Consider the following 14407-nt stretch of genomic DNA (forward strand, 5'->3'; position numbering starts at 1 on the left):
ATACCTGGCATATGATCTTAATTTTTAAGGAAATTTATGCTTAGCCAAATTCTACAACTTGGCAAATGAGTAAGAAAAACTTTAAAAGTAGATCCATGTTGCCAAACACATGAACTAGTTTGTTTAACTGTAATATTATGAACTTCTCCTTTCAAATCTTCCAACAAATGATTGATACATGTGCCAGGAGTAAAAGCTTATGTAGAGACATAAGGGGGCCCCCTACTATTTGGCAAAAAGTTTTATACTTTTTAACTATTTCAGAACTAGTCTACAATATTACCTACAATGCAACCATATTATTCACAAGAATCTATCTATAGATAAAGGATACTGTAAAATGCTTTTCTTAAAGATATTTATTTCATTAAACAACAAGATCTCTGAGCTTCCCTCAAAGTCTCAGATTGTAATACTCAGTATCTAGAGATTTCCATTTTTTAATGCTATTAACTAGAATACACAAGATAGCTTAGTAAATGTTCAACATATAGCACAAAATAAAATTTCTTTAAAATAATCAAAGCTACTCAGAGGATGTATTATCAGATCTCATTATAACTTACATAAATTTACATTATTTAATACATTGGTACCTCTATGTACTGGTCTTGACTGATATTTAGATTCTGGTTCTTAATACAGTGGGGATTTAAAAAAAATTTTTTTTAAATTTTGTTGGTGCATGGTGGCCATACATCTTAATGAAGAGCAAGATGGTAGAGGCACACACACATGCACACTTCACTCATTTAGCCCTTCCCAATTCCCACCCCATTTCCTCCCCCCCCTCCTTTTCATGTTTGTCTTGGTGACTGACTTTGATGTGTTTGTTAAAGTACATCATGTACATTAGGGAATTTCCCTCTTCTCCCCTCCAATCGCTCAGTTATTTCGCCTTATTTGCTCACCTATATTATCTCCTTTTTTATCTAAAGTTCCTCCTATGACCCATTTTCTCCCTACCTTCTGAATATTAAGGAGAGCATCCACTTTCTTGTTTTTTTGTGACTGTTTTGTTTTACTTTTTTGTTTTCTTGTGATACTGGAGATTGAATCTAGGGGTGTTCTATCTCCTAGATATAAAACCAGCCCTATTTTATTTGCAACAGGGTATCACTAAGTTGTAGAGAACTATACTAAGTTGCTGAGGCTGGCCCTGAAACTGCAAACCTCAGGTCTCAGTCTCTCAAGTACTGGAATAACAGGCATGCACCACCATGCCTGGCTAATACAGTCATTTTTGATGTTCCTTTGAGGGGCTTTCTGATATTTCTGTGAAATTTTTCTTTAGCCAAGAAGGAAAAGAAGGGTAATAAAAGGATGTATAATAATCAGTATTTTATAGACTGAGATAATAATTTTATGTATAAATATTTATCTGGTCTCTATGAAAATATTCAAATGTGAAAAACAAAGGGTTGCTAGAACAAATCATAGAAAAAGTTGAATTAGAGTCATTTTGTACATTATACATTGTATAATGCATAATAATAAATATACTAACTAAACCATGAACTAATTGGTAACTCCCAACTCTCCACTTTCCTTTCTGCATAGGTAAAACACAGAAATTTGAGGAGAAAAAGCCATGCAGGCAAAGAAATACTAATGCTAGCTATTTCATGCAACTTATAGTATATAAGTGAAAAAAATGTTTAATTTTAAAGAAAATATATTTCCTCATTCAGTAAAATATATAATGAATATCATTTAACACCTACAAATTATATTTAACCATATCTTTTCAGAATTTATTTATTATTAATTTTTTGTGGTACTGGGGATTGAACACAGGGGCATTCTACCTCTGAACTACAACCCCAGCCCTATTTTTCATTCCTTATTCTAAAACAGGGTATCACTAAGTTGTAGAGGGCCTCACAAGTTGCTGAGGCTGTCTACAAACCTGTGATCCTCCTGTCTGAGCCTCCCAAGTACTAGGATTACAAACTTGTACCACCATGCCAGGCCTTTTCAGAATTTATTAATGTTCCACTTGTTAGAACCAAAAAGTTAAGCTGGGCAGCGTGATGGTACACACTTGTAATCCCAGCATTCAGGAGGCAGAGACTGGAGGATCATAGTTCGTGGACAGCCTCAGCTACTTAGCAAGACCCTTTGCAACTCAGTGAGACCCTGTTTCAAAAATAAAGAATAAAAAATCAGGGCTAGGGGTGTCTTTCAGAGGAAGAATGCCCATGGGTTCCATCCCCAGTACTGCCAAAAAAAAAAAAAAAAATGAAACTGAGAACACTCAGAATCAAAACACAGAATAAAATAACAAGATATAAAAATGATATATAAGAGTGCAGAAAAATGAAATGCAATGTAAGAAACACAACTAATGTTACAGTAGGGGCTTTGTTTCTGGCTCTGAGCTTTGTCACAACCAGACTGAATGCAGTGCAGGATCAATTTTTTAATTCCAATTATAGAAATGATGCCCCCATTCAGATTAAAAAAAAAAACTGTTACCCTGTAACTTAACTACTTTTTGAGATGTTTCAAATATAAATATTTTTCTATGTGAAGAATGGTTTTCCTAAAATCTAATAAAAAGTCTTACTGGAAAGCTCAATTCATGAAGCATTAACTACAAGATTTTATTCTAAGAATATAAGACCAAGGTATGATTATCGCTTAATCAATTAAAAAGCACATTTAAAACTTTTAGTTCCATAATGTAAGTTGTTGAATTTAAAATAAGCTGAGAAGCATCAAATCAAAACTACATATAACTGCCTTATATACTGCATAGTTTATGTTACTTGTACATTTGTATGGCCTTAATATTTATAACCTTGTTTAATATAAACATGTTTAGGCTGGGCATGGAGGCACACACTTGTAATACCAGCATTCGGGAGGCGGAGACCGGAGGATAGTGGTTCACGAACAGCCTCAGCTACTTAGCTATGTCCTTTGCAACTCAGTGACACCGTTTCAGAAATAAAAAAGAATGAAAACTAGGGCTGGGGATGTAGTTCAGAGGTACAATGCCCCTGGGTTCCATCCCCGATACTGCAAAAAATAAATAAATAAATAAATAAAGATAAGTTGTATATATTCATATATTACTATTTAAGTTTAAATTACTTATATATTATATAAAATAGATAAAATATATTTTGTACATATTTTAAATAGGTAATAGTATTTTTAAATTAAGATTTAAAAATACAGAGAAAGACAACAAAAGAGAAAGATGAGGTTTGTGACCTGGTTAAGTCTGGAATGTGTGAGAATAACTATTATAAAACATATAACCTGTTCAAACTACCTTAATATTTCCACTTTTTAAATTTCTTATAAATCTAATATTACTAGTAGTTATGTCTGTTTTCAGTTATGTAGGTATACAGCTTCAAAGAATAAACTAATTATGTAATTAGTATGATTAAAAAAGATCTGTTTTACTATAATACATAAATATTCCTCACTCTTCCATATATCTTCTCATCTACAAAAAGAAAATTTTACTGTTTAAAATCTTGACTAGTCAGAAAGTCTTCTAAAGTTTCCTTTTTCTTAATATCACAAATAATAAATTTTATAATATAAATTACATTAAATATTTATACAAAATATAATAAAAATTAAATTCTGTATTTTTTGGAAATTTTATAAGGGGCAGTTTTATGGGTGGATGATATGTCTCTCAAATGTCTGTAGTCCTAACCCCCTACACTTCAAACTTAGGTTTTTACAACATGAGAGGTAATATAAAAGATTCTCTCATGAAAGCCACATAATAAATATTTTATAAGTAGATAATATGACTTTATGAAAATAAAGAATTGTGGTATTAATTTATATAGGAAATGTAAAGCATAAAAACATTCCTTTGAAAGTTTAATAAAAATTATTAAATAATATGTATTCCTTGAAATTAATTTGTAAAATGTAACTAATATTGAACACTCATTCCTCAGAAATGTTATAGAAATTAATCTACTATATTAGTACTATAAAGAATAAGATAAAAAATTAAGGTGGGCGTGGTGGCACACGCTTGTAATCCCAGCATTCGGGAGGATGAGAACAGAGGATCACGGTTTGCGGACAGCCTCAACTACTTAGGCCCTTCGCAACTCAGTGAGACCCTGTTTCAAAATAAAGAATAAAAAATTGGGCAGGGGTTGTAGTTCAGAGGTCAAATGCCTCTGGGCAAAAAAAAATTTTTTTCAAGGTAGTATATCAAAAATGAACTTATATAAAAGTTATAAGTACTATAATATACATATTCATTGAAACAGACATAAAATTCAAATTGGACATGGACTTTCTAATGTGGTAATCTAATATGTATTAGGTAAAATCTTTTATAAGTTAAATTATATAGAGTTGATGAGTATCTGTGAACCACCATCATCAAAGATGAATCAATTTAAACTGCTTAGTTTAATAAGAATTTTTACTTTAAAAATTCAAACTTAGAAATTTTAGGTATCAAAATACAAGGTATATACTTTTAGTATAATCATAGTTAAATTAGAATGGAAAAGCATGTTCAATGTATGTACAGTGAGATTTTTTCATAGCCATCTTTGAAAAACAGAGATACTTACAGTGGTCTTATCAAATTCAGCCTCAGATGATGTTGGTGACAGAGGACTTACGGGGCTTAGAGATGGAGAGCTCTCAACACTGGAGACATATTCAGGATCAGGAACATATAAAACCTATAAAAATTTATATAAGTATTTGGTCAAGTCAAAATAATAAGATGGTATTTCCTAAGCAAACACCATTAACAATAATTTTCAGTAAAAATAGAAAAATTTTAAAATTTCAGATTACAATACTTATTACTGTAAAAGGCATAACAAAATAAAAATAGAAAATATTGAAAATGAAGTAGATACCCTTGATAAGATATGCTCTTAAAACATTGTAGGAAACAATATTCAAATACCATAAGTGTTCCTCTTAAAGGCAATTTGGTAAAAGTTAACAAAATTTAAAATGTACTCATCTCTTTCACTTAGCAATTTTATTTCTAGGGATTTACCCTGCAGAAGTACCAGTACATAAATAAAAAATAAGTAATATAAGAATATTCATTACTAAAATGTTACTATTAGCAAGCAAGAAAAAATAGCCTAAAGCTTATTGAGACTAAATAAACTATAGCAATACAATGCATAACTACGTACAAATAAAAAGTGTGAGATAATAGCCGGGCATGGTGGCACACGCTTGTAATCCCTGTGCTTGGGAGTTGGAGACAGGAGGGTCACGCAGGTTCGAAGCCAGCCTCAGTTGGCTTAAGAGACCCTGTTTCCAAATAAAAAAATAAAAAATGGGTCTGGGAGTGTAGGGTTTCCAGGAACCCCAGTACCACCAAAAAAAAAAAAAAAAAAAAAAAAAAAAAAAAATTGTGAGATACTGCTTTGCTTAAATATTTTCCAGGAACAAAAACATTCCAGAATATTTTCCCAGGAATCAAAGTTAAACTTAAAATGAAGAAACAACAAAGCACTTAAAATAAAAAGAACAGAATATTTCTGAATGTAGATGTGACGTGGTTAACTGGTTGCTTCTGTAAAGGAAATTGGAAGTCTGAGATAGAAGTATACCTCTAAAAATAATAAAAGTTTTCTTTTATTTTTTTATTTTGCCAGGTGTGGTGGTGCATGCTTGTAATGGTGGCCAGTACTTGGTAGGCTGAGACAGGCGGATTATGTATGTTTGAAGCCAGCCTCAGCTACTTAGTGAGACTCTTAGCAACTCAGTGAGACCCTGTTTCCAAATAAAATATAAAATAGGTCTGGGAGTATAGCCCGGAGGTAGAAAGCCTCTGGGTTCCACCACCAAAAAAAAAAAAAAAAAAAAAATACACATATACCACTTCAGATATTTTAAAAAGTTCTTTAAAACTATATTTGAAAAGATACTTTACAATTACTTTTAGTATGTATAAAAAAAGAAACCCATACAGAAATAAAAGACAGTTATCTCTCACAAAGCCTAAAAGATTTGTTCAAAGCATTCATAAAATTATTCTTAAATGTTCAACGTTATTAACTATTATACAATGAGTACTTTCTAGTTAATGGTTATAACTACCAATGCATTTAAAAAAAAAAAGATAATACCTGTCCAGTAACAACTGCTCGGGAGAATAATTTATTTAGCTGAACAAGTTCATTGGGCGTTGTATCGAATTTCAGGGCTATGCTATTCAAAGAATCTCTTGATTCAACCTGTTAAAAGAAAAAAAATAAAATAAATTATTTTAATCTGTTAAAACAAAGATTAAACTATAAGATATATTAATAACTATTAATATATCTAGAAAGGAATCTTAAATTTTATTAGCAAATAGTATTTATCTTTGGAGACAACTATCAAGAAATACCATGTTTTGGTTGCAAATGCTCTCAACCTAGAGGATGTGTTTTATCACAACAGTGGCCTCTAATTTGAGCTATTTCAAAATGACAAAATATAATCTACAAAATAAAAACAATTACAATTTTACAAAGAAATTAAAATAATATGCTATTTATTTTGTTTCTAAAATATATGGAACTTCCAAAAACAAACTGTATTTGACAAAGTATACCTATATTAAATTAAAATGGTATTTCTAATGATCTATGTATCTATTCTACCATTTATAAGTATAAATAAAATATATGTGAAGCAAAGCAAGCAATCTGTTACTAGATCATTAGTATAATTTCATAGTATTTATAGAAATCTTAAATAATGGGATTCTAGCAATCATCTTAAAGAAAGTCATGTTATCAATTGATATAATCACCTGAATGAAATCCTCTATATTAAGGCATCACGAGAGCTCTGAAGTGAATACAACTAAGTACAATTGAGGAGTTAGGTATTTATTGGGTAGGAAGTGAAGGAACGTGACTCTTAGAAGATAAAGATTAAAAAACAACAACAACAACAAAATCCAGACCTCCTTAACAAGGAAGATGGTTTCCTGTTGTTCATCAGATCAGAAGATAGACAATTAAATGCAGATAGTTGGAGCCATGATGTCAAGAACCAAAGATCTATATGCACCAACAAGAGACCTGTGGCCCGTTCCCTAAAGACTAGGGAACAAACATAAACAACAGTGTCTTGCAAATTGTGCTATGAACATGGGTATGTGTGTTACTGTAGTTTTCTGATTTCAACCACTCTGGAAAGATACCCAGGAGTTGTATAGCTGGATCATATGGTGGATCCATTCCCAGTTTTCTAAGGAATCTCCACAGTGATCTCCAATAGCAGATGAACTAGTTTGTACTCCCACCAACAGTATAAAAGAGTTCCTCTTTCCCCATATCCTCACCAGCATGTATCTGACTTCTTTATGCTTGCCACTCTGATTGGGGTTAGATGGAATCTCAGTGTAGTTTTGATTTGCATCTCCCAGATGGCTAATGATGCTGAACATCTTTTCATGTATCTACTGGCCATTTGTATCTCTTCATTTGTGAAGTGTCTGATTAATTCAATTGCCCATTTCTTAATTGGGTTATTTGTTTTGCTAGTGTAGAGTCTTTTAAGCTCTTTGTACATTCTGGCCATCTATCAGAGTGGTAGCTGGTAAAGATCTCCCATTCTGTAGGCTTTCTCTTTAGGTTCTTGATGGTTTCCTTTGATGAGCAGAAACTTTTTAGTTTGATGCCATCTCACTTGTTAATTCTTGTTTTAATTTCCTGCACCTTGGAGGTCTTATTGAGGAAGTTACTACCTGTGCCTATGTTCATAGTAGTACAATTTGCAATCGCCAAAATATGGAACCAACTTGGGTCTCCATCAACAGATGAATGGATGGCAAAATTATGGGAAATACACACAATGGAATTCTACTCAGCAATAAAGAAGAACAAAATTGTGTCATTCACAAAAAGATGGAAAGACCTGGAGAACATTATGTTAAGTGAGATCAGACAAACACAGAAAGAGAAGGGACATATGTTTTCTCTAATATGCTCAAGCTATAGAGTATTAGGGATACCAGAGGAACTCCAGATAATGGAGGGGAAACCTTAGCAAAGCCAGAAAGTAGGGGTAGGGGAAGAAGAAGGTCGAGGTTAATCAATGAAAAAGGTACATTCAAATATGTGTATACATAGCCGGGCGTGGTGGCACACTCTTGTAATCACTGTGTTTGGAAGACTGAGACAGGAGGATCCCACAGGTTCAAAATCACCCTCAGCTGGCTTAAGAGACCCTGTACTCTATTTCCAAAAACATATTTAAAAAATAGGTCTGGGAGTGTAGCCTGGAGGTAGAAGGCCCCTTGGGTTCCATCCCCTGGGTGGGATGGGGGAGGGCACCAAGTACTACCTGAATATATGCCATTGTGAACATGACCCACATTATGATGTGAGACTACAGTGCACCAATAAAATAAAATTTTAAAAAATAAAAAAGAAAGCCAGCTGTGGTGCTGCACACTTGTAATATCAGTACTTAGGAGGCTGAGACAGGAGGATCTCGCAGGTTCGAAGCCAGCCTCAGCTACATAGTGAGGCTCTCAGCAACTTAGTGAAACCCTGTTTCCAAATAAAATATAAAATAGGTCTGGGAGTGTATCCTGTAGGTAAAAAGCCCCTTGGTTCCATCCCAGTACCACCAATAAACAAACAAACAAACAAATAAAAAATAAAAATAAAAATAAAAAAGTCTGGCCAGGCGTGGTGGCTCACGCTTGTAATCCCAGCATTCAGGAGGCAGAGACCGGAGGATTGTGGTTCATGGACAGCCTCCGCTACTTAGCGAGACTCTTCGCAATTCAGTGAGACCCTGTTTCAAGAAATAAAAAAGAATAACAAAATAGGGCTCGGAGGTAGCCCCTGGGTTCCATCCCCAGTACCACAAAAAAAAAGAAGTCTCATGACTCCAGGAAGTTAATGGCCATAGATGACAAATTAACTAAGTCAAGAAAAGATAAAAATGGGGACTTTTTTCACCTGCTAATGTCTACACAAAGGGGCTTTAAACATATATAAAGCCCTGTGCTCTTCACTAATAGTGGATACCCTCTCTGAATCCCTAATCTGCATGGGAGCTTTGATCCTGCTTCTCTTTGATTGATCCAACAGACTTTGCAGTGTACAATTTGTGGTAAAGTCAGTATCGCAACTAAGTGATTTTAGTCCACAAGGGATTCATGATTTAAAAAATAAAGCAGAATCAGTTCTATAAAAGATGTACAGCAGCTGGGTGTGGTGGTGAATGCCTGTAATCCTAGTACTTGGAAGACTGAGACAGGAAGATTACAGGTATGAGGCTAGCCTCAGCAACTTAGCAGGATCCAGGTTCAAAATAAAATAGATGTGTGGGATGTAGCTCAGAGGTAGAATGTCCCTCATTCAATCCCAGTAAAACAACACACACACACACACACACACACACACACACACACACACACGAATAGCAATTTAAAATGAAACAATAAATACAGTAGAAATTTTTAACATGAATGGTATACCTTACATTCCAAATTATGAGGAAAGACTATGGAAAAGATTTAAAGTCAAATCTTGGAAACTGGGTTGGGAAAGAATTTGAGAAATAGAGAGATGGGAAATAATTTTCAAAGTGAAGAGAACAGATATAATTAGAAGGCAAAAACATATAAAACACATTTGTGACATACTGCCTCTTCCTTCTAAATCACTCAAAGCATTTCCATGAAGCACCAATTTTAAAGAAAGCAAAAAATTGGAGTGAAATCTTTTCAAGAGAATACGGTTGAAAAACATTTAAAGTTGAAGATAGATGACCTTAAAAGTCAGAACAATCAATTTTTGTGTACAAAATAATGAATATCCATATCTTATTTAATAATTTTTAAGACCAAATGTATGACAAACACTTGAGTTAATAATCTGGTTCTGCCAGGCACGGTGGTACACTCTTGTAATCCCAGTGCTTGGGAGTAGGAGACAGGAGGATGACTCAGGTTTGAAGCCAGCCTCAGCTACTTAGTGAGGCTCTCAGCAACTTAGTGAGACCTTGTTTCCAAATAAAAGTATAAAATTGGTCTGGGAGTGTAGCCCTGAGGTAGAAAGCCCCTGGGTTCCACCCCTGGTACCACAAAAAGAAAAAAATATCTGGTTCTGTCCCCTTCCATCTCTGTAAAGTCCCTCATTTACACAATGTATTGATATATTAACTACCTTATTGATAATGTAAAAGCTCTTTGCAAACAAATGTTACTTTGCCATAACATCTGTACACTTACTTACAAGTAACTCTCATATTAATCACATATTTTAACCTCATAATGACTATGAAATGGGATGATGAAAGTAATCAAAACATTCTAATAGTTGTAAATCAAAAGAATTAGCTTAAGTGATACCTTATGCTATCAATAACAGATCTGGGGCTAAAGAGACAAGAGAATTGTTGCAAAAAAAACCGAATGTAACATTACTATAGTACATAGGTATAAGGTAATAAAATACAAAGAAAGTGTAAGAAATACAATTTTCAATTATATTGACTCCCAAAATTCTAACCTGATTGAATAATAGACTGAACATAAATGAAAATAAGAAAATCCAGCATTATGAAAGGAGAGAAAAAGAGTTAAGAGTTTTGCCATAATTTATTAAATAAGAAATGATAGTATGAAATGCAAGCAGTTAGAAAGGCAGAAATAGAAAAACAAGATTTGGCCACACTTTATATAGTTTTTAATAGTAAAGTTCTTAAGCTTTCCAAGTAATAAGTGTCACAGAAGATGAAAAGAAATAAGGAACCACTCACATTTGGAATCAAGAAGAGACAAACAGCCAGCAACATAGATGGAAGATACAATTAATTATAGCAAGAATACCAAGACAATGAAAAATGATAGCAAAATATAGTACAAATAGTTTCAAGAATAAAGTAGGGTTCTGAAAAGCAAAATGAAAGTCAGGAGGAGAGGATATAATTGAAGATAATGACAAATTCCTTGGACTAAAGAAACAGAAAAAAAAATATGCTAAATCTTATCTAGACAAAGAGGAAACTTTAAAAGCAAATTAAAGAATAAAAAAAGACTATCTGGGCACAGTGGCACACCTACAATCCAAGAGACTTGGGAGGCTGAGGCAGGAAGATCACAAAATCAAGGCCAGTCTGGGCAACTTAGCAAGACCCTATCTCAAAATAAAAAGGGCTGTGCATATAGTTCAGTGGAAGGGTGTCTGTCCCTGGGTTCAATGTTCAATTCCCAAGACTGGAGGAAAAAAAAAAGACTGCCTAAAATAAAAATAAATAAATAGAAGGAAAACAGGAGGATACAAGACAAAAATGTCAAATCTACAGACACATAAACTACAATGAATAAGGGGACACAGAAGATTTTTGTGATATAATTTGATATTCTATTATAAATCCTCACTGAAGGAACTACTACAGGACCTCACGAAAAAGAAAACTAGGTAGAATAAATGATGAGCAAGCAGCAACAAGAAATAGGAAAAAAAGGCCATGAGGTTTGATCATTAAAAAATATTTCAGTAAAAAGATATGGGATATATAATAAATAAGGAATAAAATACATACACCATTGAGATCTACTTTTATTTCCTTCACAAACTGATTTTGCTCTGATTTTACAATTAATATGGTGTGTATGTTGTATATATTCATGTACCTATAGGTGTACATATGTATACAGATATTGATTTTAACTGTAGGTTTACCTAAAGTACAATGGTTAATTTTATGTGTACTATATACAGATGGCCTAGAAAGATATTAAGCTAGACCATAAATACTGTAGTAAGAACAGAGTATATAACACTCCTTATATAGTTTTACAAATACATGTTTTTCTTCTTTCAGAATTTAGTATATGGAAAAGTGGATAAAAAATGAAAATGAAATAAAAGTCTAAACAAAGGCTTGATAAGCTATTCTATATAATTTCTTGATTTTTTTCAAAGACTATAATACTATAAAAGAATTTAAGTTTCAATTAACCTTTCCTCCAAAATAATGGTTTTTTGTTTAATTTTGGTTTTGTTACAGATAATATAAGTTTTATTGAAATATTAGTAAAGAACAATAAATTCCTAAATAAAAACTACAGTTATGCACAATCAAGATTATATATGCAGACATCATATACTTTTTATGGTTATAATCTTATGCCTTAACAAAAATAAATATCATTTATTCAATATTGCTTTATTTTTTTCAACTTTTCAACTATGTGGTTACAAACATAGACAAATGTAAGTTGACAATATGCTTTAAAATGAGGTTTTTGATTGTAATAAATTAACTCTATCTTAAATTATCTGGTTCCTAACCTTTAAAAAATATTTAATTGTGGCCGGGAGTGGTAGGTGCACGCTTGTAATCCCCGCGCTTGGGAGGCAGAGACAGGAGGATCACACAGGTTTGAAGCCAGCCAAGCTGGCTTAAGAGACCCTGTTTCCAAATAAAAAAAAATATAAAATAGGTCTGGGAGTGTGGCCCGGAGGTAGAAGGTACATCCCCAGTACCACCAAAAAAAAAAAAAAATTAATTGTCAATTATGTAGTATATGAAAATATAGTAAAATTCAACATTTTGACAATTTGTTCAATTTTAAGGATTCAAAGAATATAATCAAACTCATACTATAATTTTTTATAATGAAGTAAATGCTAAATTAATGCTTAAAATTGCTATTTTCTAAGCCGGGCGTGGTGGCGCACGCTTGTAATCCCTGCGCTTGGGAGGCTGAGACAGGAGGATCGCGCAGGTTCGAAGCCAGCCGCGCGCGCGCTGGCTTAGGAGACCCTGTTTCCAAATAAAAAAAATGTAAAAATAGGTCTGGGAGTGTAGCCCGGAGGTAGAAGGGCTTCCAGGAACCCCAGTACCACCAAAAAAAAAAAAAAAATTGCTATTTTCTCCTTAATAGTTATACTAGATTAAAAAATAAAGTTCAGTTAAAATTGCTTGCAATATGTTAACATTATCTAAATAAACAGTTAAACTCAACCGAATAAGTAGCAGAAAGTTAACTTTTCACTTCAGTTTCCCACAGTAACCAGAAATCACAGGAAGAATGAAAACTGATAGCAAAGGTCACTTCAAGAACATAAAAAAAAACTCCCTGTAAAAGTTAAAGACAGAGCAGGGCCTGGTGGTGCAGGTCTGTACCCCCAGCATTCAGGAGGCTGAGACCAGAGGATTGCGGTTCGCGGAGAGCCTTTGGGTATTTAGTGAAGCCCTTTGAAACTCAGTGAGACCCAGTTTAAAAGTAAAGAATAAAAATAGGGCTGGGGGTGCAGCTCAAAGGTAGAATGCCCCTGGGTTCCATCTCCACTACCTCAAAAAAAAAAAAAAAAAAGCTAAAAGACACTTAAGACTCCACTTAGCTATTAAGGATTCCATCATCATCAATATCATTATCATTACCACTGCTAAGAACACAATGAGGATCAAATTTCTTAAAAAGCAAGAGTTTTCCTAAAAGCTTAACCTAACACAAGTTATTATAATATAGAAATCTTGACTCCCAGTAAATTATCATTAGTATGAAATCTGATTTGCTGGAATAACTCTTTGTAGCTCACAGTAAAATTCCTCATTAAGGAAAAAATTCTAAAATGCAATCATAAGAACTTAAGTGTTATTAATAAAGTTATCCAAGGGGAAAGATTTTTAAAATAAGGCAATAACAATCCTTGCCATGTGGTATAAATAAAAATGTCTTATGACAAAGATAAGTTACTTTTTAAAAAGAAAATTACTTACAGTATACTCAATAGTCCCTTTAGGTTTCTGAAAAGACATTCGTCTCCCATCTTTCTTGTCTAAAGTCTTCTTTTGGCCAGTGTCTAGAAAAAAATAATGAGGCAAAATTATTACATCTGCATGCTTGTAATCCTAGTACTCTAGAGGCTGAGACAGTAGGACTGCATGTTCACAGCCAGCTTCAGCTTAGTGAGGCCCTCTACAACTTAGTGAGAGACCTTGTTTCAAAATGAAGAATAAAAAATATGGCTGGGGGTATAGCTCAGAGGTAGAATGTCCCTGGGGCTCAATCCCCAGTACCTTAAAAATATATTAAATTCATTTCCTTTTAGAGTAATGTAAATGACTACTGAATAGAGGTCACTGGGCAGATATCCAATTTACTAATAATACACCTTGCTTCCTGAGATTCTCTGTTATGGGGGGGAGGACAGAAACTTTAACTGTCAATAAAAGGGACTATACTTTTTTTCTGCTTGCTTTAGGAAGTAACTAGTACTTAAGCCACTATAATTAGATATCAATTCAAAACATAAGTAGCAGAAGTTATGAAAAACTATATTGTGGACCATTATTTTCTACATATTTAACTTAATTATAATAAACTATATTGAAGGTATTAAATTCATATTGAAAGATATGTTATTACTAACCAAATAGTCTGAAAAATGTACCACCAGTTCTCACA

At 33.2% G+C, this 14407-nt stretch overlaps 1 protein-coding gene across 4 annotated transcripts in view; it reads right to left on the reverse strand.

Moving 5' to 3' along the window:
* Nucleotides 1-14407, reverse strand: part of OXR1 (oxidation resistance 1) — a gene marked incomplete at both ends in the record, with an annotated part of 346540 nt that overhangs the window by 49670 nt on the left and 282463 nt on the right. For all 4 annotated transcript variants that reach the window (XM_080694624.1, XM_080694626.1, XM_080694625.1 and 1 more), the window contains 3 exons: nucleotides 4572-4685; nucleotides 6102-6209; nucleotides 13720-13802. In XM_080694624.1, the coding sequence (XP_080550750.1) occupies nucleotides 4572-4685; nucleotides 6102-6209; nucleotides 13720-13802 (305 nt within the window). The remainder of the gene's footprint in view (nucleotides 1-4571; nucleotides 4686-6101; nucleotides 6210-13719; nucleotides 13803-14407) is intronic.

This window comes from Muscardinus avellanarius (genome assembly GCF_963383645.1).
Source record: "Muscardinus avellanarius genome assembly, chromosome: 4".
Classification (NCBI taxonomy): Eukaryota; Metazoa; Chordata; class Mammalia; order Rodentia; family Gliridae; genus Muscardinus; species Muscardinus avellanarius.